The sequence below is a fragment of the Aspergillus pseudonomiae genome (assembly GCF_009193645.1).
Source record: "Aspergillus pseudonomiae strain CBS 119388 unplaced genomic scaffold BDV37scaffold_5, whole genome shotgun sequence".
Taxonomy (NCBI): Eukaryota; Fungi; Ascomycota; class Eurotiomycetes; order Eurotiales; family Aspergillaceae; genus Aspergillus; species Aspergillus pseudonomiae.
Window position 1 is genome coordinate 328,692 of NW_022475997.1, and position 23,423 is coordinate 352,114.

General features: G+C 48.4%; 9 protein-coding genes across 9 annotated transcripts; 3 read left to right on the forward strand and 6 right to left on the reverse strand.

Moving 5' to 3' along the window:
• Positions 1–1,295: 1,295 nt before the first annotated feature.
• On the reverse strand, positions 1,296–2,464 carry BDV37DRAFT_157317 (uncharacterized protein). The gene has a single exon (XM_032079088.1). The coding sequence runs from the start codon at positions 2,362–2,364 to the stop codon at positions 1,375–1,377; it is 990 nt and encodes a 329-aa protein (XP_031946023.1). The 5' UTR covers positions 2,365–2,464; the 3' UTR covers positions 1,296–1,374.
• Positions 2,465–4,233: 1,769 nt separating this feature from the next.
• BDV37DRAFT_238189 (glutathione S-transferase family protein) lies at positions 4,234–5,697 on the reverse strand. The gene is made up of 5 exons (XM_032080812.1): positions 5,507–5,697; positions 5,427–5,449; positions 5,232–5,343; positions 4,972–5,155; positions 4,234–4,839 (listed from the first exon to the last, which is right to left on the reverse strand). Exons 1-5 carry the CDS (start codon positions 5,547–5,549, stop codon positions 4,437–4,439), a joined length of 765 nt encoding a protein of 254 aa, XP_031946024.1. The 5' UTR covers positions 5,550–5,697; the 3' UTR covers positions 4,234–4,436.
• Positions 5,698–6,893: 1,196 nt separating this feature from the next.
• On the forward strand, positions 6,894–8,621 carry BDV37DRAFT_157333 (uncharacterized protein). Its single transcript, XM_032079089.1, has 5 exons — positions 6,894–7,282; positions 7,336–7,599; positions 7,659–7,870; positions 7,938–8,017; positions 8,091–8,621. The coding sequence occupies exons 1-5, from the start codon at positions 7,112–7,114 to the stop codon at positions 8,489–8,491; spliced, it is 1,128 nt and encodes a 375-aa protein (XP_031946025.1). The 5' UTR covers positions 6,894–7,111; the 3' UTR covers positions 8,492–8,621.
• Positions 8,622–10,724: 2,103 nt separating this feature from the next.
• Positions 10,725–13,274, forward strand: BDV37DRAFT_157345 (uncharacterized protein). Its single transcript, XM_032079090.1, has 2 exons — positions 10,725–11,957; positions 12,016–13,274. The coding sequence occupies exons 1-2, from the start codon at positions 10,877–10,879 to the stop codon at positions 13,125–13,127; spliced, it is 2,193 nt and encodes a 730-aa protein (XP_031946026.1). The 5' UTR covers positions 10,725–10,876; the 3' UTR covers positions 13,128–13,274.
• A 1,252-nt stretch (positions 13,275–14,526) lies between these two features.
• BDV37DRAFT_268320 (Zn(II)2Cys6 transcription factor) lies at positions 14,527–16,553 on the forward strand (the record flags this gene model as incomplete). Its single annotated transcript, XM_032084160.1, has 3 exons — positions 14,527–14,624; positions 14,767–16,193; positions 16,252–16,553. The coding sequence occupies 3 exons, from the start codon at positions 14,527–14,529 to the stop codon at positions 16,551–16,553; spliced, it is 1,827 nt and encodes a 608-aa protein (XP_031946027.1).
• A 57-nt stretch (positions 16,554–16,610) lies between these two features.
• Positions 16,611–17,676, reverse strand: BDV37DRAFT_268321 (sterol desaturase family protein; the record flags this gene model as incomplete). The annotated part of the gene is made up of 3 exons (XM_032084161.1): positions 16,611–16,807; positions 16,889–17,394; positions 17,462–17,676. 3 exons carry the CDS (start codon positions 17,674–17,676, stop codon positions 16,611–16,613), a joined length of 918 nt encoding a protein of 305 aa, XP_031946028.1.
• A 618-nt stretch (positions 17,677–18,294) lies between these two features.
• Positions 18,295–20,208, reverse strand: BDV37DRAFT_238199 (acyl-CoA desaturase). Its single transcript, XM_032080813.1, has one exon. It carries the CDS (start codon positions 19,798–19,800, stop codon positions 18,346–18,348), a length of 1,455 nt encoding a protein of 484 aa, XP_031946029.1. The 5' UTR covers positions 19,801–20,208; the 3' UTR covers positions 18,295–18,345.
• A 410-nt stretch (positions 20,209–20,618) lies between these two features.
• Positions 20,619–21,338, reverse strand: BDV37DRAFT_238200 (uncharacterized protein; the record flags this gene model as incomplete). The annotated part of the gene is made up of 1 exon (XM_032080814.1): positions 20,619–21,338. A coding segment is annotated over exon 1 (325 nt), but the record flags the coding sequence as incomplete, so codon positions are not given.
• On the reverse strand, positions 20,619–21,893 carry BDV37DRAFT_238201 (FKBP-type peptidyl-prolyl cis-trans isomerase). Its single transcript, XM_032080815.1, has 6 exons — positions 21,583–21,893; positions 21,455–21,522; positions 21,339–21,399; positions 21,217–21,237; positions 21,093–21,134; positions 20,619–21,030 (listed from the first exon to the last, which is right to left on the reverse strand). Exons 1-6 carry the CDS (start codon positions 21,708–21,710, stop codon positions 20,991–20,993), a joined length of 360 nt encoding a protein of 119 aa, XP_031946030.1. The 5' UTR covers positions 21,711–21,893; the 3' UTR covers positions 20,619–20,990.
• Positions 21,894–23,423: the final 1,530 nt, after the last annotated feature.

Below are 23,423 nucleotides of genomic sequence, written 5' to 3' on the forward strand. Positions count from 1 at the left end.
ACCGAGACCCTACCACGACCCTGGATTAGGGCACGGCTCAATTTGGAAACTCCTGGCCGTTGATTCGAGATACGTTTGATTCTTTTGAGCTTCGAACATGTGGCGTTCCCGCTAGCGAATCGGGTTTCGTGGTTCTAGAATACTTTTTAAAACTTGTAGCACAATATGAGATACTTGGCTCCCCTCGTGGGAGAACAAGTCCATTCATGTATCCTTATCGGCCCGGTCCGCAGTCCCCTTAGAAGCCGAACCTGCATCATTGTTGTTGATGGTTTGGAGTGTGCTGTAGAGGGGGTTTGAGCAGTATCTGGAGCAAATATGCTCCATGATAGTAAGTACTAGTAGCTTTGTCATGGAAATCATCGGCATTAAAGTAACGAGGTGATCGCAGCGCTTCGTCTTCTCCGGTCTTCTGGTGGCTCATCCGTATCACGTGTCTTGTTGGTACCCTGCATTACAATCGCTGCATAGGCCCACTACGTACTCCACGAATTCATAATAATGCTAGTAAACTCAAATCAATAATATCCACTAACTATACGGACTTGCATAGCACCAACGGACTGCGTTTCCGTGATACAATGTGGAATACCACCGCTAAACAAAGCCGCTCCAAGTCCGAAAGACGGCAAGGCAAGCACAGGCCAATTTTCGGAGATCGAAGAAGTCTATTTTCCGAATATCCTGACTGGATGGGTATTTCACAAAACTGCATAGTAGTAATACTAATCATCAGTCCTTGGATGGCTGGCTGGTGCTGATATCTTCCAGAATTGCCTTTGCGTCCGCTGTCAAGAGTCTTATAGCGAGTGCTTTCCTATGCTAATATCATTGTAGATACTTTTGATTCTGCTAAGATTTATCTATAAGACTATATATTCTTAGAAGATATTACAGTTAATAAATCCACTCTATTTTAATACTAATGGAGACATCATCATTGTCTTTAAGTGTCCGTCATTGTATACGGGCTCGCTCTGCTAGAGAGGTGAGAGTAGACTTTTTATTAACCAGATTATTAGGTAGCTCTTAGATACTACTATCTCCTGTATAGGCTTTTAGCTAAGTCCTCCCTCAACTATATATAAAACACTACCGTCCTTCTCGATGCCCTCAGTCTTCCAGAAAAGTCGTAGATATGCATAAGATAAAAAGTGGTTGCTGCAACTCTGGACGGCTCAAGGAGATGAAGACGACAATGTCGGTAGTTTTGTAGACTCTGAGTTGAAATTGATAAGAAATATACACATTCACATAAGTTTCGCTCAGGTAGTAGTGATAGAACTGGGTATTGTTCTAGTGAACCACCTATGTCCATGCTCAAGCACAAATAGTATTATATATTGGATCAATAAAGTAATATAATGTCTGATGTCATTGACACTTATTGAAATCAATAGCCTCCAGCCGTGGAAAACAGCTCTGTAATTCACTGTGTAGCTTAGACGCATCTGACGATAAGCCCCCAATATCATCTAGAATGAGGCGTCTAAGTGTTTGTTGAGAATGACTGAGGATCTTGACAAGGTCAACAGCTCGTATTGACGTGAAGCATAAGGCAATCCTCTCTAGTGAGCTAGGGAGAGATTGAGATTGCGCAAGGTGGGAGAAGAACTCAATTGCCAAATCTCGCGGCGCCAGGCTGAGGTAGACTTTTCGAAGACTGGGGGCATGAAGAATCATATTCAAAATGAAGGAGTAATTGTATGGTGTGAGCTTGTGGTCCAGGTGGAGGTTTTCCAGTCGGCCCCATCCGGCCTGGAAAGCAGGATTTGTGAAAAGGTCCTTGGGTAATCGCTGAATATCCATGATATTTGAAGTATAGTTCACTCCCGTGCCATACCAGAATAGCTTCATGGGCAGCGATGTATCGGCAATGATTTCCAACAAGATACCAGCGGCATCGTCAGGATTGAAATGTTCATTATTGTTGGTGTCGTCTTCTTCTTCGGGCACAAACTTAGTTCTGACAGGGGATATGACAAAAGATCGGCAGTTCGTAAGCCGTTCAACGAGGTCATTTCGAAACCGTTGAATGACTGGTATCTGGAGCGGATTTTGTATGTGGCCTGCTGCGCTTCGCTGCCACTGCAGGTTCCGGCCGAGATAAGGTTCCGGGGTCATCACGACCAGGCGGTGAACCTGCTCTCGCATGACCTTGTTGTTGGCAATAGCATGGATATGATTGAAGCTGTCTTGCGAAAAGTCTAGGTGAATTTCGGTATATCGTTGCGCCAAGCGGTTTATCGTTCGGTAGTATGTATCGCGACAGGTCCCAACCAGCGACGCCAGGTCTCTTGTGTCTAGTTCGTCGCAAATCAGTTCGAGTAATTCCAACGGGATCCGGTTAATAATAGTAGGCATATTGAATAAACTAAAGTGATATATAAGATGAAGCAATTTAGGAAGAGAGAAGAAGATATTATTTGCGTCATGCTCTTATCGGCCGCGACCTCAAGGTCCCTGGAGTACCTTGGAGGCCCCTTCCGTGCTTGATCGCCATCATTCTACCACCAATGTACTCACTACAAGAGATGTAGCTCCGAAAATTCAGTTCCTGAACTTTAAAGGTATGGATCAACATTCAGGCACTGTGAGCGTTGCTTCGTAATAATATTGTCGGATGTCGGGTCTACCGCTGGCGAATTTGGGTCCCATTCGTGGATGGTTAGGAGTTGTATAGGAAAGACCGTTTCGACTTTCGCTTTTATTGGCAACATGACTCTAATAATACTGTTCGTGTTTTGCTTCCCCCTGTGACTGAAGGATCCCCGTTCTGCCAAGCCCAGCGCTGCCTAATGTTTGAAAAACATTCTCTCTATTTGGTATCAGAGAAGAGAGCGAGTATTTCTCATGTCCTGGTATAGTTGTTCAAGTACAACCTGTGATCTGCGCTATGCAAATCATCAATAGTCTATTGTATGGATCCCGAAAAGCATAGGCCTGCTACCAGTGCTCCACCGGCAGATGCTGCCAGATGGAAAATGGTCTAGCCGACTTTTGCTTGATGATGGCCAGTGATCGAGGTTAGAGCTGTTACCACCGTGTGACGACAATCAAATATAAAGCGAAACGATCTCCAACCTTATCTCACAGTCCGGAAGAAGCTGGAGATGCCCCTGTAGCACTGCCAAAATGGACCACGCCCAAGGCTGAACCGTTGTACGTACATTACCACGTTTTGTGACCGTGTTGTACCTCATAATTCAGAGTGCTAAGGAAGACAGTTGAGGTAGGAAAAGGTCAACCATTTGGCTGGGTGTCATTTCATGATATAGGGCAGGGGTGCCAGCCAACAATGTCGCTTCTCCACGGAGATCACCGGCTGATATGAGACGAGGTGCCTGTTCCTTACATATTCGCTTTAAAGTCGGCTACCATTCATACAGCTTGCCCCAAACCATGTGGGAGGACAAGGCAGACAGCCCCCAATTATCAGCCCATTCGAAAAGCAACCCAGTCACACTCAAGCGATACATGCGTAGCCCGTTTGTGCATCAGTCTATTCCATTCGCACTTAGCCTGCTTACTCATATATTAATGCTTCCATGAAAGGAGCAGAGATAACTGATAATAATTTAAAATATGGGAAATATTTAGTCAATACAATATTACTTATCATTAGCGTCATATTCTACCGTTACATCACAAATAATCCCGGCTTCATTTGTGTATATTTTTATCTCTTCTGCCATTTTCGTTTTCGTTTTCGTTTTCGTTTTAGTTTGCAAGGATCATGCATCTGTAGACAATCAAGCAAAGGAACCAATACTATACACTGTCACCGATCAACTACTAGTACTTTAGTAGACCTTCCTACATCTCTCAGGGCTCTCTCTGCCCACTGCTCTGATTCCATTCACGTACAATGGTAACATATACCCCTCAGTTCCCCTGCGCAGCCCTGATTCAACCAGGCAGTTCCGTTGGAACAAGACAAAGAAAACGCAGATTGATACTATACGCTAGTCTCAAGTGTGGTTCCTTTCCCTGCAGGCTTTCCGTAGCATCCGCGGCGTGGCCGGGCACGGTCCCTGTCTTGTCGCTCACCCTTTATGAGAAAGAGAAGGGGAGAAATTCGGTCTTTGTCGGTCAGATTTTAGTACGTACATGGGTCGATCGATGGGTATTGGAGCATATCCATCGAGCCACCTTTCGGCCCCCAAATTTGGGGCACGGACGTAACCCTAAGCCCGGGCACGTATGATGCTAGATTAGCAGCGTACTTCTCGTGCTGATCTCGTTCCTACGCATATACGCCGAGTAGCGCCGCTCCACCAAATTAATAACAAGGCCTTCATAGGATATGATGTGTCTCCTCCTGTACGAATTGTGCAACATTTACTGGAAAGCCGACCAGCCGAAGGTCCAGACTGACAAGTCTCCACGCATATTATGTTTGAAAAAATCGAATTCCTCGTCCGCCTGTAACGTATTTACTGTTTCTCTTTCTCGGCTGCCTCCCGAGCAATAAGATCCTCATACTCTTTGATATTGTTTATCCCCTTGGGCATGCCTTTGGGCGTCAGGCCCTGATCATCCATGAGCTTGTCTCGAACCTCCATGCAGCGCTTCCATGAAGGTCGGGAAACCATGCGGTTATGCCAGGCCTGCACATTGGGGTATTGTGCCAGTGGGTCCTCGTCTGGGGGTGTCTGCAACAGCATCTCAAGCCGACAGTTCCACGGCACGAATGCCAAATCGGCGTAGGTACATTTATCGCCAACGAGCCAAGCCTTGCCTTCAAGACATGTGTTTAGCACGTCCAGGAAGCGGTGGACTTGGCTGTTGTAGCGCTCCATGGCGGAGGGGATTCTTTCGGGGTGCAGAACGTTGAACCTGATCATCTTAGTATACAAATCATCCGTCAATTATCACATGCGGGTCAAGAGATAGTCGGGGGGGGAAGGAAGCATCCATGAAACATGGTTCGTCCAGAGAAAAACTAGGGAGCAGTAGGGGCGGTCATACCATCCAGCCTGGCCAAAGTAGGGCCCTTGGCCACTCATCTGGAAATGAAGGTACTGGTTCAGCAGCTGTCGCTCGGTAAGCGAGTCATAGGTTAGTTTCTTCTCCGTGTCGTAGACCTCCTCCAGATACTGGATAATGGCGCCGGACTCCCAGAGCGTCAGGTTGGTGTTGGGATCCACGATCGCTATTTGCTTCGCTTAATATGTCTATCTCAAGGGTCCCCACGGTTCTACCATGGTTGGAATGCAATTATTACATACCAGGGACACGGCCGTTGGGGCAGATATCGGTGTAGGGTTTCTCCTTGACATCGTTGAACCTGAAGGATTCAATCACGTAAGGAATCTGGAGTTCTTCGAGGATGAGGACAACCTAAATGTCAACCAGTACGAAGTCAGCAAAAGGCTCTGCTGATCTTCTTCAGTATCCACCATGCTGTGAATCGGGATTCGTACCTTCCATGGATTGGGGCCGGAAGCTTCCAGAACGTATCAATCAGTAGTGCTGTGCATAGAGGAGATCTAAATTGACTTACGGGTCAACCAGACGGTAAGCGGCTTGGTATCAGACTTGGTCATAATGCCTGTTGAAATAGAAAGACGGCGATCCTTGGGGGATGTATGATCGAGATAGAAAGAATGGGTGGTATTCGCTTAATATATTCCAACTTAAACTTGCATTTGGAAGGCATGTCTCGACCCGGGGCCTCTGTTGGGCGGGCCTTTGGTGGCCTAGGCGGCTACTGCGCCGCAACTCTTCGGGATGTCAATCCTTGGGTAGTGCTTATGCTATTACTATTAACAAAGAAACAAGAGTTGCGAGTTGCTCCATAAAGGTATCGGGTGGTACATTACTGTATGGTATCCTTTAGTATATCTACCCTTGTATCAATACCTATATTCACCGTGCCATATAGCCTCACCGGGCCATTCTGGCCCTGCAGGTACGCATTGCGGTAGATGGAAATCTGCTGGTCTAACGCCCCATTTGGATCCTAAATACTTGGGTAGATATCTCTCTGCCTCCTATAAGTTTGGCTCGCCCTGCCTGCCTCCAATGCCGTCAATGAAATGACCATACGCGACAGTTCAGAGGTTTCGAAAAGTAGGCCTTTGGCATTTCATCCTGATTCCTGACTTAGAAATCCCCAAGATGGATATAGGTGCAAGAGCTATAAATCATTCTATAGATTAAGCATTGTCGGCAAAAATAGGATCTGGGTCCCATTTGGGGTTACTGATCATCAAACACATAAACTCATGTTAGTCGTACGGGTACGGGAACACCCGTAAGCGCGGAGGCGATGGCGAATCCGAATGTGCGTGATGAGTCCTGACTCTAGAGGACAAATCGGGTTCAAAGAAGAAACATTGTCCTTGAGTCTGCTACAACCATCTAAAGATAGCAGATAGCTAGCGGAAGAGGAGTTAGCCATCGTAGGATCCTCGACCTTCATTCGGAATCCTCCTAGATCATTCACGTTCCGTTTCATTAAGACCCTAGGCAGCCAAGTGAACCAGGGGCCAATGTTCCATTATCTGCAAGGATATCAACGGAGATTGCAGTTTCTCTGGCGCTTGAATTTGCACAGTATAGCGGACCTTTGAGCGATATGGTTCCCTATAGCCATGGGAGAGGCAAGGCTGTAAAGGCAAGGCCGCATATTTGAGTAAGATACTGCCACCATAGCTCAGGGCACCCTTCACACCGCTGCTAAGTTGCAGGGTAAGCGTGGGTGTCAGACAGAACCTTGTTGCATTAGCTCCATGCAAAGGCCTCGTTTAGTGTCCTCGAACGACATTTCCACTGCCACGTGGATAAGGGCTGACTTTCTGCTTTTCCATGTCTTGATCATGCATGTCACATTGGGGGCGATTTCTTAGTTAACTTGGGCAGTTCTTCTGCTGCCCCTCAAGGGCCAAGTCTTGTTCTGCTAAAATTGGCCCCAACCCTCCATTCTGCACAATCTTAGTGAAAGACCCCTGTACATGTCAGAATATAATCCTACAGCCTGGGCTCTCAGCCCCCTCTCTTAAAGGGTAAGCCACAGAGAGTACATTCTTCTCATCACTCTTTTATCCCATCGCTTGGCCACATGTTGTTCCCCTGACCCTCTTTCTCTCCTTCCACGGCCCCAGCCATGGATGCCTCAATGTCCATCAACGTGACGCCGGTCGTCTCTGTTGCCCTTGTCGTTGTATCAACCATTTTTCCGGTCTTGTCTCTATTGTCGATTATTCTCCGGTTTCAAGCTCGCCGAATAGGACACTTGAAGCTTGCAGCCGATGACTGGTGGATCTTGGCAGGATGGGCATGTACTTCCAAGTCTATTCGAGATAAAACAAATAGCTGACGTTCCACAAGCTCCCTACTTTTGGGTTGAGCATTACTATTTGGATTTTTGGCAGCATCACTGGTATTACCAAATACAAAGTCAATCTAGCAACGGGGATTCAGAGATCGTTCCAATGCCTTTTCATCTGTAGTGCCGTCCTCCAAGTATGCCTATCTGCGGTCAAGATTTCGATTTTGCTATTCTACAAGCGAACCTTTTCGGTCCCTAAATTTCAGATTGCTGCATACATTGCCATCGCCATTGTTGGTTGTTGGGGGATCACCTTCTTCTTCGTAAGTGGTTCCTACATTTCGAGATACATCGACGGCACAGACTAACAGACATTGTGCAGCTGATGCTTCTAGAAGGCGATCCGATCAGCAGGGCATGGACTGGGAAGGGACACTTCAGATTCGATCAAGTCGCAATGGAGTTCGCTCAATCTGCCACCAGTATCGCATTGAATGTCGCCGTCTTGCTGCTTCCCCTCCCCATGCTTTGGTTCCTACCCATGTCTCCCCATAGAGTGTGGGATCTCATTCTCGTCTATGTGTTAGGTGCACTGTAAGCTCTTGTTCTCCACCCGCAGCATTACTACCCATGTACTCACTAGGGCCGGCGCAAATCACAGTTGCTGCGCTGCTGCTATTGTTCGATTAGTTCTGCTCCATGCTTCCATAGCCAAAGAGGCTACCGACCTGTCCGTAGTCCGTGAGTATAACCTTCTCGCAGGACTAGCACTAAGATGGGATCACTCGACTCACACTGACATGGTAACCCCCAGACATCCACTCCAACCAGCTTGTTTTCATGATCATCGAAACCAACTGTTCTATCATTGCCGCCTGTCTCCCATGCTATGGCGCCCTTCTCAGAGGTGGGCAATCACTCGCATCGATCGTCCGATCCTTTTTTGCGATCCACGGCCGGGCCCGCTCCCAGACCGATTCCAGTTTTACAAGCCTCCGTAGCGGCAAACACTACCCCATCCACGGCATCAGGGATTTGTACGCCGATACAGGCTCTCAGGTTGAACTCACGGGGCCTAGGGATCGTTGGTCGCGAACGACCACACAGGTCACCATCAAGGTCAGCGGTAACCCGCGCCAGAACGACGAGTGTCTCTCACCAGGGATCGTGGTCCACACTGAGCTTGATATATCCACCAAAGGGACCGACGTTTAAAAAGAGTCTTGACGGTGTGGTTTCACATTGGTTACCTGGCTGTCATGTCATGCTTTAGGAAAGTAGTGAAATTAGCGTTCTTAAATTTGTAATATGGTGCTCACTCGTTGAAATAAATGGGAGGCTTGCTTCACTCATTACCTTAATGATACTTTAATAATAATGTCATGGTACATCAGCATTCGTGTGTACTATGCACCATGTGCCTGCTACGCTAATTCGCCCATGTATGATTTGAACTTATTGGTTCTGCCCCATTGACCCGAGCCAGGCCAATGAGAAAGGCTTCGTAATGACAAGTTTAATCTTCTCTATTTTATGGTTACGTCTCTACTAATTCGAAAGTCGAGTGTTGGCGATACACCCGGATTATTTACGGCCGTATCTGGCAGTATTGTCCTATAGCTGCAAAGTACAACAGAAGAAAAAAAGACCCCATATAGCATTGGCTATGATCGAACTCGTCTTGTAACCTAATGTCCCCAACTATTTATATGTTTGGTTTTGTTCTTCACCAACCCAGCAAGATGAGTAGTGGCAGAAAGTCACTTTTACATACGGGTCCCATAAAATATATCTTCTGAAAGGGTATATATAGTAAATGTGCAACTTGTTGACAAGTTCAGGGTGAAGCGAAAATATCTCGTCGCCTCACCGGAATAGCCGGTGGCCCTCTAGTTACAAGACAATAAATTCCAACGCAGTCGGATGTCATACTAAGAGCAAACTAGACCATTAGTGGCTTCGGGATACTTCTGGTCATGTTATTTAAGCTTGTAAAGCTTGTTATGGGAGCTCTCAGCAGAGCTACGACCTCAGATCAGATCAGGTAATGTCCTAACACTCACTAGCAGTCTCGAACCACAAGATTACAAATGGTGTTTTTCTAATTTATGGTATAATATAAATTATGCACCAATTGTCTCGATTAGATAATCGTGGCGGCTTGGGTCGGATTAGTGCCAAACTAAAAGCTCCTATACTTAAGCTTATGTTTTGATTCTATAGTGATGCTCTTGGGCCGTCGTAGCAAGCAATGATCATCATGAAAATTCCGAGCGTTATCTACTCCATACCCATGAGCCCTTCCAAGTATATTCATTCAGCCTTAAACAGCAACCCCGCAAGAAAAGCAAGGAAATGACGGAAGGTACACTATACATGTACAACCAATCGACTCAGTAGCAGTGCAATGACGGCGTACTGCCAGAATCTGGACCGGCAAGTAAAAGCCGCCATCCATGGCACAGAGAACTGCAAGCAAACCGACTGACTCATGTTACATATTAGGGGAGATAAGAAATGCCATTGCAGCACCCGCTATGCAGCTCATTGCCAGTTCAGTCGTACAGGGGTAGGACAGTGTAAATAAGGATGTAGAAATGTCAGTATTGGGCTTTGAGAGTATCATTACTTAGAATGTGTCTACCCTTATTAAGCCGCATGTGCAGGGGCTGATGGTCTCCTTTCTGGAAGACATGAGCTTGCGAAGTCTTAATCACTTCTTGCGGAGACCAGACGGGTGGTCTAATAACATTCAACTATAGGGCTATGGAAGTATATATCTCGGTAGAACACGAATGCTGATGCAGTGGATATTGCGATCTACACCGAGATCACGGATAAACTGTAAGAGGTGAGTTCAAGATTAGCACATTCTAAATTTATCCCACTCACACGACCATATCCTAGATTGTGCGATGATGCATTCTATGAGGAAATTCATCGCACATTGTTTAGGGCAGGAACGCTTGGCGATTGAGGCTGAGCGGGTACCCCTTGGCGTCGATCGTTGCCGCGCAAGCTTAAAGCTCAGGCATCAATTCTGCCTGACTGGCCCCATTGTGAATACGCTGGGGACGGTGAGCAGTTGTATTTTGAATTCAGGTACGGAGGGAGGGCATTGCTGATAGGATTATCCAATATGGATAGAAAGAACAGTAGGATATTTTTTTTTCTTTTTTTTTTGCTCGTTGCATTCAAATATCTCGAACAGAATCATGGTATTTGAAATGTTTTGGTTTCCCCATACTCTGGTACCTGAAGAGGGAGAGTAATTTTTGGCCTGAGGGGGATACGGTACGATAACTCTAAAAATAACATGGGCAGTAATTTAATCTCCAGCCTCGTGTTGCGCCCACCAATGATGCGGCACGTGTCCCACCTTTTCTCCTCTTCGTCGTCAGTCGGATTCTCCACTTACAATCAATCCAACAACAACACAAACACACACTGTCCCTTGACTCCAAGTCGCGGAGAGACAGACTGTCTTTCCTCTTCCTCACTTGTACAACTCACTCTCATTTTCATACCTTTTTACTTCCTCCCTTTTTCTCCTTACTCCTTTCTTCCTTCCCCACTCTCCCCCCTATTACTTCCTTCTCCATGCCCCTCTTTAAAAAAAAGCCCAAGACGCCTCCCACGATCAACTCTCCTGCATTCCGATCCGTCGAGCATCTCCCATCTTCGGTCGCATTCCCTGACGATCTTGACCGACGCTTTTCCGTCTCCACCAACGAACCGGTACCACCACTTCCACCTCAACATCCTGCGCATTCCAACGTGGTTCATCGCTCGCAGAGTCACCGCCGTCCTAATACCTTTAACAACCATTCGGTAGCCCCGCCTGCCGCTGCTGCGCCTCCGCGCATTGTCGATGCTGACCTTTCCGATCAGTCGTGGCCACACCCACAGCCAGCGGAGATACCAGAGGAGCACGAAAACCCGCGACGGTCCAGAAGAAATTTCTTCTCCTTACACTCGCATTCGTCTTCATCCCAAGCCCCTCGGGAGTCATCTGGGTTCTTGGAACGTAGTCGTTCCGTAAGGAAAACGTCTCCGGCCCCGCAACGACAGGAGCAACGTCCCTTGTCGGTGGATACGGCTACCGACCCCCACTCGCCGTCAAAATCGAGGGAGTATGTGATAGACACTACCCAAGACCCTTCAAAGTCCCCCGTACTACAGGGACAAGGCAATCCACCCGAGCCTCGACCACCTCGCTCGCCGCAGACCCCCTCCATACAACGGTCCAACACCGATTCAACGCTTCTTGACCACATATACAGCCCATCCCCTGTGGAGCCCAAGCATTCGGGCGAATTAGCTCCGGGCCCGGTCCAACAACAATCACAACAACAGAATCAATTGGGTCTTCCTCGTCCTTCATCGCGACAGTCCCTGGGACCTCCCTCGCCACTACCACCCCCGCCCGCTTACTCCGACCATTCTGCCTCACAGAGTGCCATGTCAGATCGTCCGCCCAGTGGCCAGCGCGCCCCAACGGCGACTCCACCGCCGGGCGGCCATCAACCATACCCACACGGCAATAACAATCAGGATGCCACAGCACGCAACAATGCTGCGCAACAAGCGGAACAGGGTCGTAGCACGCCCACGTCCACTCGCATTCGCGACGAAGGAGAGATTGATGTGCGTACTTTGGTGCAGAAGCACGACGAACTCCGTATGCCCCTCGACCCACAAGGAAGATTTTGACTTCTTCAGAACTGACTTTTATATAGAGGCGAAGTACTCCAAAGTAAAAAGATATTATTTCGAGAAAGAGGCCCAGGTACAACAGCTACAGAATACTGTCGCCCATCAGCGCATGGCCGTGTCGCGTACAGTGCTAGACGACAACGAGTATGCCAACCGATTTGGTCGTCTAGACGGCGCCATTAAGGATCTGGCGTTTGCATTCCGAAAAGACTGGAAGAGCCTCCCCAAGTGGCTGATGGGTTACGTGAATGATGATGCGCACATCACCGGCACGAAAGAGATGACCGCGATTGGTCGTGCAGTAATTAGTCGGTGGCTTGTGGATGAGTTGTTTGAGCGTTTCTTCCACCCGGCACTAGATCCTACCTTCAGTCGACAGTTGAAGAGCATTGAGATGAACCTGCGCCGGCAGCAGGGAAATACTCTCACCGACGAGGATAAGGAGAACGCGATCGCACGCATTTCCAATTGGCGACGGACGACCTTGGATGGTCTGACCGATGCGCTACACGGACCAGCTGCCGAAGAACACCGGTGTCAGCTGATTGACCATCTGGTGGATAGTCTGGTTGCCAACCTCGTGTCGTATCTGGGTGATCCTCCGCCACCCGGGCTGGACAACGGCGCACGGATGATCGTGGAGAATGCGGTAGGCATCGCGGATAAGGTCCCCCTGGAATCGCGCGACGTCTGTATTGAGTACATCCATCCTGGCACCCTCCTACACGAGCCGAACATGAAAGTCGAGGCCGGTCTTCCACCACTTGCGAATGTGAGTGCCGAATCTGCCGCAGCGCGGAGGTCCGGCGATCAGGAACATCTCGAAGGACCGCCTGATGAGGCTGATAGAGAGTCGTCCGGGTCAACGAGCCAGGAGGGCGCGCCGGGCGCACCGCATCCCGGACGTGAGCCGCGCATGCGGTCTGTAATTAGCAAGGTGATGGGACGGAGACCGAACCAGCCTGCTGCTCCGAGTCCCAGTGGCAATGGCGACATGCGCCCTCCCACGGCTATGGAAGAACGGACCAGCATGGGAGCGGGGCGCATTCGATTTGCATCCTTCATTACCGCGGAAGTTAGGGGACGAGGTCCGATGAATGTGTTGGTTAAGGCGCCTGTATATTTGATGGACTAATGATGATGTACATGCTTAGAGCTGCAATTATGATTCCTTTATGATGATATCGTGCAGTCTATCCGAACGGTTTTAGCCAAACCACGGCTTAAATCAGTTCTGTTCAGTGCTATGCTACCACTCTAAAATTACCATGTAAAGCATTGAACCTGGGGAAAGTGAATATAACTCACTTGACGTGGATACAGACGTATGTATGTATGGACTGCACCTGGTGAAATGAATCTGCTTAATATAGAGTGTTCGTTCCATATGGTGCCCTGGAGATCGTGAGGATATTCCGCGTTCTAAGCTATGGACAGTCCGGAGATGGACGCTACTGGCTATTCCCAACACGGACATTCAAGGTTAATATGTTCATCAGAACCGCCGTCTCCATACGGTCGACGATTTATCCTGGCAACAGTCCGCCATCCCGAACGATACTCCCTCATGAATAGGATTAATGTTGTTCAGATAGTTACGGAAGGTATGGGAATAGCAATCTTCCAAGCCATGATATCTCCATTAAATGGCCAACAAACAACATTGCCGAAGCAACAGCTTAAAATTCAGTGAACGGAAGCCCGGGAATATCAATATCAAGTACCCAAATTCAAACTGATTCTTTTTGGGTTGCACAATGGGTACTTTCGGCATCGGCAATCCGCAAGCTCAAGAGAAGGGCTCAACAATCCCGTCTGAAGCTCTCGATGAACACGTGTACCCTATAGCAGTCCTTATCTATGCCCTATCCTGGAAGGCCATAACGCAGAGTCCTGAGAGGGCTCACGTACCGACGGTTGACGGAATCGCTTTTCCATGGCCCTCATTTGGCCTCTTACCTGGGTCACCTGTTCCTCAAGACGAAAACGGCTGGCTGACAGCATGTTGGCAAAGAGGTTTATCAGAATGGTTCTTTAGTTTATATTCTAATGTTCATAAAATCGAAAGAGAACTCACGACGGCCAGTGTTTAGCATCTGTTTATTTAAATTGATTTTTTAAATTTAAATACTATTCATTATAATTTTCTATTTTTAAATATATATAGTAGATATTTCAATTATATAATTAAATATATTAGTTTTATTGCACATGCTTTCTAATTGTTAGTAGTGCTCGGTTCAGATACTTTAATGCATTATTACAATGAAGTCACTCTCAAGCTGTGGGCACTCAGAGAGGTCCGCCGTCTGTATATAATACTGTTGTTCCAGAACTTGAATTTTTGAACCTATATCTTTCTCAACTGTGTATCCTCACACATTTGACTTGTCAGCAAATAGGAATTGCGTAGTGGTGCCAATGGCTTACCGTACTCTGGCTCGGGACAATTTCCGCCTTGTGCATAAAGCATCTTCTTCGCATCAACCTGCGATCAATTCAATGTAAATCTGGGCAGGATCCAATTATAGAATATGTTCCGTTGCTCTCAGTGTGACAAGTCATACCAGAGAAAAGCGCATTTGCTGCGCCATGAGTTCACTCGTACGTTCGGAATGGAGTTCATCGTACGGTGTTGCCAATTGACATTGACCATCTACTAGATTCCGGCCAGGCCGCTTCCACGTGCCCCTTTTGCAAGAAATCATTCTTGAAACCGTAACCACAACCACTCATGCGGCTTTAAAACCAGGTCTAACTCTTTGTACCAACAGAGAGGTTGCTCGGCGACACAGTAAAGCATGTGCAATCAAATACAATCAACAGCCTGCCCCGGCAGCCAAGCCAGGGCGGAAACGGCAGTCCTGCGATCAATGCTTTGCCACGAAAAGGGCGTGTGATAAATGCTCACCGTGCTCTCGTTGTCGTTCTCTCGGACAGCAATGCACGTTTGAGTCGCAGGATGAACCGTCAATAGGAAGTCCCTGCTCGACTGACATCTCATTATCGCCATCAGTGCAACCGGCTACTCCACCAAAGGAGGGATCGCAGTTTTCGTTCCTCCGTCATTTTACTGACCCCTGTGTGGAAAGAGATAGACTTGCAATCGGAACAACAGCAGAATGTTCTGTCCGAAGAAATCTTGAAAGCCTCTATTCTCACCTTGAAGATGCGCTAGTACCACCCGATCCTATGGCAGTTAATTTCGGTGACATCCCAGGCACCGATTTGTTCTTCCGTCCTCCGTTGATCACGGATGAATATTTTCCTACTGATCTCCTAAGCTATGGCCCTACAAAACTCTCAGAGCAGCTGCACGAAATAATGCTGGAACTGATTGAGACCTCAAAATCGATGGGACTTGACGACACTGAGGATCCACCGCTGCAACTCGATATTCCACAATTGGCGCCACTGTTCACAGTATCTAACGTTGCGATCTACATCTCTGTCTTTTTCCATTCACTTTATTGGCATCTCCCCGTCGTGCATTTTCCAACATTCGACCCGGGCAACGTTTCCAACCCACTGCTGCTATCAATCTTTTTAACCGGTGCAACATATAGTAGCTCCTTAGACGAAGCGGCATTATTACCCAGGGTTCTCGACGTGGCCGAAGAGCATGTATTCCGGAAGATCACCACGCTATCAACACAGGTCGCTCCACCCACTCACGACCTCACACGGCAAACACCTACCATCCAGCTCCTCCAAGCTGCGCTAATCATCGAAATGCTCCAGTTCGGCCAAGAACGGATTGAAACAAGACGCCGCATTCGTATCATCCGGCACCCAAGCCTAGTATCCCTTATGCGTTGCCTCGGGATCTTCCACCTGAAGCGGTCCGCTCCTCCCACAATCTGCACTGGTGACGATGGCATATGGAGAGCATTAGTCACCGAGGAAGTCTGCATACGGCTAGCTTCTTGGGTCTTCCTTGCAGATGGTTTCCTTACAGTATGCTTCAAAAACCGACCCACCATCTCCATCTTCGAGATGGAGTGCCCCTTCCCATGGAGGACAGAGCTATGGGAAGCCGAAAATGCATCGGCCTTCAGTCGCATCGCTGCAACTGATGCTGCGAAGCTCCCCATGCCTTCCGTGAGGGAAGCCATCCGGCTGCTCCTCGATAATTCCGAAGCTGGGCCCGTAGCCTCCAGCTTTCCCCTGTCCGCAGAGCATCTATTAATCATGATATACGGTGAGTCCTGCGACAACCTCATTTTCCTCACCATTCCGCTAAAGACCTATGGCCGCAGCGTTGAATTCCCTCGCATTCCTAGCCAGAACCGACTTCTTCGGCTCCGTGCCGCTGAAGAAAATCAAATCCGCCGCCACGAAATGGAAGCAGATCTGGAACTCCGTGTACCAGGATACAAGCAACGACCAGATACTGCCGCTGGGGTACCCGAAACACGCAGAAGAGCTTTGGCTGCTTCTCACGGCGATGCTTGACATCGCCACTGAGAATTCCACGAAGCTCCCGTACCTCGACAACGCCGCGACAGATGATCTAGGAAAACTGAACGAATTCATTCAATGGTGTTGTCGTGATACATAATACACGCCTTCTATGATTAGATTACAATGCTTAAAAATTACATTCATACCCCTGCTTTCAATCCCTCTTGAGAGCCTGCGCCTTGCGGTTCTCGTTCTGGATGAACCCGTCCTCCTTCGGCTTGCGGTATGTGCCGCTGACCCTATCCCAGAACGTCAGGAATTGACCATAGTTATAGTTGAAGTACAGATGATGCATGGTATGACACGCTGCACCGTTGACGACTATAGATTCGGAAAGATACTCGGCATCATCTGCGCTTATTAGCCCAAACCCCCCACAAAACAACTCAATGAAACGGAAAGTAAAAAAAAAAAAAAGAGAGAAAAACTTACGAATAAAAACCGTCCACATAGTGACGAACACAAAAAGCCCCAGGTAGGCGCTCTTCTGCAACGGAAACAGCAACGGATACACATGGTACGGAATGCTCTGCGACCAGCCATCCACGGGATGGAACGCATAGCTGGCAAACGGACTCGGCATGATCCATTTATGGTGCGGCTTGTGCAGCCAGCGGTACACGGGCGGGTAATGCAGTCCGCGATGGATCCAGTAGATGCCACAGTCCGTGAAGCAGACGAACAGCGGATACTGCAGCCAGTTGTAGGCGCGGAAGGGGGCTTCGTGGTTGAAGTCGTAGAGCTTGGTCCAGCCGCGCACCTCGGCGAGGAAGAACGGGGCCGTGAGCACGGCGATGACGGGGATCGCAGACAGGCCTTGGCGGATCTCTTGCCGGATCTGGTTCGGCAGGAAGTGTGGGTGGCGCATTACGCGCTTGTCGAAGAGCGTGTGGTAGATGAGTGTGCTGCCGATTAAGTACAAGGCCGTGGCGAAGATCCTGCGGGGGGTTAGAAACTTAGATTCGGGGTTGGTTGGTCTGGTCTGCTACGTCGTGGAATACGTACCATCCGATGAGGAATAGCGACGTTGTCTGTCGGGCGAGGTCATCTCGCCTCCATGTGCTGCTGTCGGCGTACGGAGACGGCGGCAGTGGGTAGTAGAGGTTAATGTGCTTGTTGTATGTGCCTGCCGGCGCCGGGATGGGGTTCGTCGCTGGTAAAATTGATGCGTATAATCTGTCGAACACGAACGTGTCCAGGATGTCAAGAAGCACATCCATGGTGGGAGTAATTACAAGACTGTTCAAAAATATAGTACACTGAAAGAAAAAAACCATAAACAGTTCAATGTGAAAGACTGAAACAATCACACGGCACATCGCCCTTCTTATGTTGGGAAATACCTACATGATCCATTGTTAGGGTTGGTGATTACCTACAGAAGCTACTGCGGACAATACCTACCGTGGGGAATACCCACACGGGCAATACCTACCAAACAACCCCTTTACCTACACGCTCCGACATCGTACGACACTTGAAACTCTGTGTGGATTTATAGCCCGGAAAATCGTACAACTCGGATTTCCGGGGTAAGCCAGGAATAAATAATGAGAGGACGTAGTACCTTACTAAGCTGCCAATCGGCAAGCATAACTATTTGTTTGTTACCTAGTACGCTGGATAACTACCTTCCAACATCAACCTACCACGCCTCCAAAGTCCGCCATCCGGGATACAACCTCAAAAAGGCATAGGCGGCTGTTATATATACAGGGATGTGGTGAATGAGCGAATCACCTGACAGAATTCCCCAACAACACGTCCGCCTAATATCCACATCTCACCTAAAAAAAAAAAAAAAAAAAAAAAAAAAAAAAAAAAATGGGGGCAAAAAGGGGGGAGGCAATAGAAACAAAACCAAAATCCAAAGACAGCGTTAACAACTTCTACCTCCCCCAAACCAAATCCCCCCTCTCAGCAACCGTCCTGCGACACTTCTCCAGAATCGCCGCCTGCCTGGCCACCTCCGCCAAACTGCCCAGGACCTTGCGATTCCCGCCCACAAACCCATACAGCGCGTACGGGATACCCACATCGTGACAGAACTCCATCACCAAGGCCTGTGTGCGGCGCAGATTATGCCGCGGCACGCGGGGGTACAGATGGTGGATGGCCTGGAACTGCAGTCCGCCGTGGAACCAGTCCAGCCAGGGCGGACAGTCGACGTCCATGGTGGTGCGGAGCATCTTTTGGGCGAATGATTCGTGCGGGCCGAGGTCGGTGGTGGACATTGCGAAGTGGGAGACGGTGAATTGGACATGCAGGGGCATGGTGGCCATGTGGCTGATTAGGACGAAAGAGACGCGGGACAGGGCTGTTGGGAGGGCTTTGTAGAGGATGCCGTAGCCGAACCAGAGCCAGAAGATTAGATTCCCGCAGATTTCGAACCAGCGGTGCCATTTGGCGGGGCCCTTGCGGGGCCCTTGGGCTTGGAGGAGGAAGATCCAGGATTGCACGTAGAGGTTGAAGCGGCCGAAGAGCAGAATGATGTAGTACAGATAAGCTTGGTAAGGGACTAGGGCTTGGGCGACTTTGTTGTAGGCCAAGAGTCGTTCGTGGTAGGTGGAGAAAAGGTTCCCGAGGAAGCGGTGGTTAACGGCCAGGAAGGGGAGGTGCTGATTGTCGGGATCGTGCTCGGGTGCGTTGGTTACGATGTGGTGGACGTTGTGGCTGCGTTTCCACCAGCCCAGGGAGAGGCCGCCGATGGGTGCGGCGATCGTCATCCCAATCAGACTGTCGATCGTGAAGTTCTGGGTGATTCCGATATGGCCGGCGTCGTGGGCGGCGAAGACCATTTGGGACCAGAACCAGGCGAGGAAGAGGGCGCTTGTGTTGTACCAGCCGATGTGGAGGAAGAAGAGCATGGTGCTGAACAGGAGGGAGCAGCGGCCGAATTCCCAGGCGTAGGCTGTGTAGTTGCATTTGTAGAGGCCTTCGGCGTGGATTCGGCTGTGCAGAAGTCGGTATTTAGCGATGATCTCGTCCTGGGTTACAGGGTCCAGAGGTGGGTACTGCGATAGGGTGAGTTTGACTTCTTCTTTGGTTTGCGTGTCGAGGAACGTTATTTCGTCTTGAGTGACCATATTCTCCATTGGCTCAGGCTTGCTGTGTCGTTTGTGGATGCCTGCATCTACTGTGGCAGCTGTGGGCCCAGTTGAGGAAGCATCTAGCTGTTCCTTGACTAAGATGGCTGACTCGTCTTCTCCATCATCATCCGGTCGAAATACTCCCCCTTGAATTGGTGGTACGAAATTGATCCATCTTCCTTCAATCCGCCCAATCTGATACCTTGCAATCATCTGTCGCGTCTCTTCGCAGTGGAATCTACAGCCCGTCAGCATCAAGCAAGCCCATCGCGTCCTTCGAAGATAGGAAATCGAGTGTCTAACATAGTAAACTCATCTGTGGCATCCTTTCCAACCACATGCTGGATGGTCTTAAGTCCACCGGGATGGTACGGAATCCAGGCATCCACACGAAGGACTTTCTGATTCACAATAATAATCGACTGGCCCCCTGCAATTAGGGCTTCAATTTCTCTACGTGAGAGAATCGCCTCTCTAGTAGATTGCTGCATGATCCGATGGGGGCATTGACTGGTATATGGACAGGTTTTGTACCACGGTTCGTACGTCAGGGTAAGCTTGGTTGGGTCTGCGTGCGAGCCGAGCGATTCCACTCGGGATCGGACTCGGCGGAGTCGGGGCTAATTTCGGAGATTACTTTTTATATCGTTGCAGGGGAAGGGGATGTCTTACGGGGTTAGGAAAAAGAAACAAACTTGTTCTTGAGCACATCTAAACGGTTCAACTACTCTGGAAATCTACTTGATAAGCCTGTACTGTATTTTTTGATCCCCACTACTAGATACACGCATAGGTGGGAAAACAATCCCAGTCGCTTTGTTGACAACAAATGATGGGTGGGTTACGCGGCGGACTGGAGGCGGAGTGTAAACTTTAACCTAGTCTTGGTTCTGACTAGTCGTTTTGTCCTGGCGTGCAACCATCGAATAAAACATGTCGACCGTATATCGCTCTTGGTTTTCTATTTATATTCCTAGGACTTTGGAACGAGTTAGGAATCCCATCTCAACTCTGGAGGCACGGGGGGTATTGCAGAAGTTGAGTGTTAGTAGTAGTCTTGTATTGCCTTTTTTTTTTTTTAAAAAAAAAAATGGTAAAATACATACGTCGTAGAGGGTATATGCTATGCAATTAAGTAGGCATGCCGATACGTTCGTAGTGGGACACTTAAGCATAGTACACATATACTGCCTGATATAGATCCATCGGTAACTACGTTCAGCGCCATTGGTCGCTACGTTTAACAGATCCAGGAGACAAACGACATAATACCTGCATAGCACGCGTGGTTCATCTCTACCAATACCACCATCTAACCCGAAGGATTCAAGCTTACGACTATTCGAAGGAAGAGTAGAAATCCAGCACATCCACGCAGTCAATTTGTCTATAGTGAAAGCCATTGTTTTTGCCTCACGTAGCTTTATGCCATTGCGCACTAAGAATTAAGCGGTTTTGCCGTTGATCGACACGAGCTGGACCTCGCTGTTGATCGGAGTCAGCGTCACTTCCCCGCGACGTGAGCATCGGATAGACGAGAAACTTACAAGAGGAGGGTAGCGTTGGGGGGGATCAAGCCGGGGAAGCCCCTATTTTTGTTAGTATACTTAGGCATCCAAAGGATAATACCCCGAATTGGTGCCGTTGATGAATGGAAACAGCATCACATACCTCGCTCCATAGGCGTAGTCTCTGCGTGGATGGTTAGTAAGCGACATTCGATAGTTAAAACATGACTATGACATCATAGACTGATATCAAGGCACGAAAGGAGAAGAGCAGCAAACACTCACCCGGTGATGGTCAATAGGGCTCTCTCGCCCAGAGTCATCTGAGGGACACCCTCGTCCCAACCTACCAAATCCATTTAGCAACGACGTAGTATACAAAGGGGCAAGGGCAAACAAACCTCTGATAACACGTCCAGTGCCAATGGCCACACGCAAGGGCTGGCCCCGGTCGTAGGAGCTATCAAACCTGTTGCAAGGAATTAGTCATCGTTGACTGCATCCCTTCAGGAGGGGAAATCCAACATACTTCGTTCCCTTGTTCTCCGGCGCGTTTTGGTCATACAGCCATCCCGTGTAGTGCATGGCGACTTCGTCATTTTTTTGGGGGATGTCGACACCGTTGCCGGGTGCGAGAGTCTGCTTGATGACGCCCATTTTGAGATTCCGGGATCGAATAATCAAGAAACGAGATAGAATGAGGGGAAGAGGGGAAGAAGAAAAGAGTCCCAAGACGAGGCGAGAAAGAGGGGCAATTTTTATAATCGCGAAGTGGGGCTTTGGTCCCTGGGTTGTGTATCGCGTCGGTATTCGGCGTGTTATTTTCGTTTAGGGTACGGGTGTTCTCGGTAAACGTCGTGTATTCCCACCGTTCCTCTTTTTGCTTTGGGGGCGTTTGATATAGTTTGAGACTTGTTGACCCAGGTGTGTTTTAGCCTGATCTGGATCGAATTGCTTTTGTTTGGAGAATGCTCCTATTTGAGTTTATGTTCCCATTTGGTGTGGGAATCACGCCTTTCCTTTTCTTGGCACCATCCCAGCCAATTTCCCTGAAGAACGGCTGTAGAAAATGAGAGAACTATAACAGAGCTTCGAAAACACTACTATCTTTGTTTAGTTTTCTATTGTACATGGTGGTAAAGGGGATTGGTCGTGGATTAAGGTTTCTCGTCTAACACAATCTCTCAAAAGAATATATATCTCTCTAATTAGACCGATACTACTATAGAATTGTCACCCACAGTTATGTCCACACATATTGCAGACGATCTGGGGTATAGAGAATGATCTACTATTAAGCGGTATCCTAAGGAAGACTCAATCAGAATCACTGCTAGCCTCTAGATTACAGTGGACAGCTCTTGGTACCTTCTGACAATCCTTGTTCTGCAGAGGTTCAATGCTGGTCACGCTTATCCGTTGCATATCCAACAAGATATGTTTGGGCTTTTGGCTTTAGTCGTTAAAAGTCCTATGGAAGTAATAGTGGAGAAATGTAGCTCAACACTGGCTCGACCTAAATGTATGTGCATACTGTCCCTCGGTGGTGGGTTTTTCCATTCCTTGTCTGGCTTATGTAACCACCCTCTGCTCACCTGGCCCAACATGTCTTTTATAGCTCTTAAACACCTATATAGATATATAATGCAGAATGTCTCATTGTGGATCAGAGGTAACCACAATATACACATTGACAAGTTGCTAAGATTCGGCAAGTCTGGGCGTTCTATATCTAAGATCTTGGGGTTGCGCGAGCAGCGAACCCTAAGTCCAGCTAGTCATATTAGCATATAGATCTCGGCTAAACGGACCTGACACCACCGAACCCTTCAATTGTGAACAAGGAAAGGAAAGTCTTCTTATTTCAGTGGCGATATGCACTGAGTACTGGAATCCAGGACCAGGGGTACTCAGCCGCAACGGCCTTTGCAACTGGAGACATTGTCCGCTGGTTTACCAGAGCAATGAGGCCTTCCGTTCCGAATAGATTTACCTTGGCGGAGTAGCTGGAAGAGTTGCATGTTGCCAAGAGTGATGTGTTAATCAAGGGCACTCTGTTTGTGGCCGACGGTGGGCACGTGAGAAAGAAGACTTTTAATTATACTACACTCAAGTCCTTTACCTTTGCTATAGAGCACTTTTATGAATTTCCTATCTGAACCTCATTGAGAAGCCAGTTACTGTTCGCTATAGCATAAAGGCGTGGGTATGGCCTCGAAGTCGCCTGGAGTAAAGACATCATACTAGACCGTACCTGTATATACACGCATGCGGTTTACTGTGGAGTTTGCATGATAATGTTCGTTATCCCAGCTATAGGTCTCATGTACTAACGCGCCATTCGTTAAAGGTACCTCGTGCCAATAGATA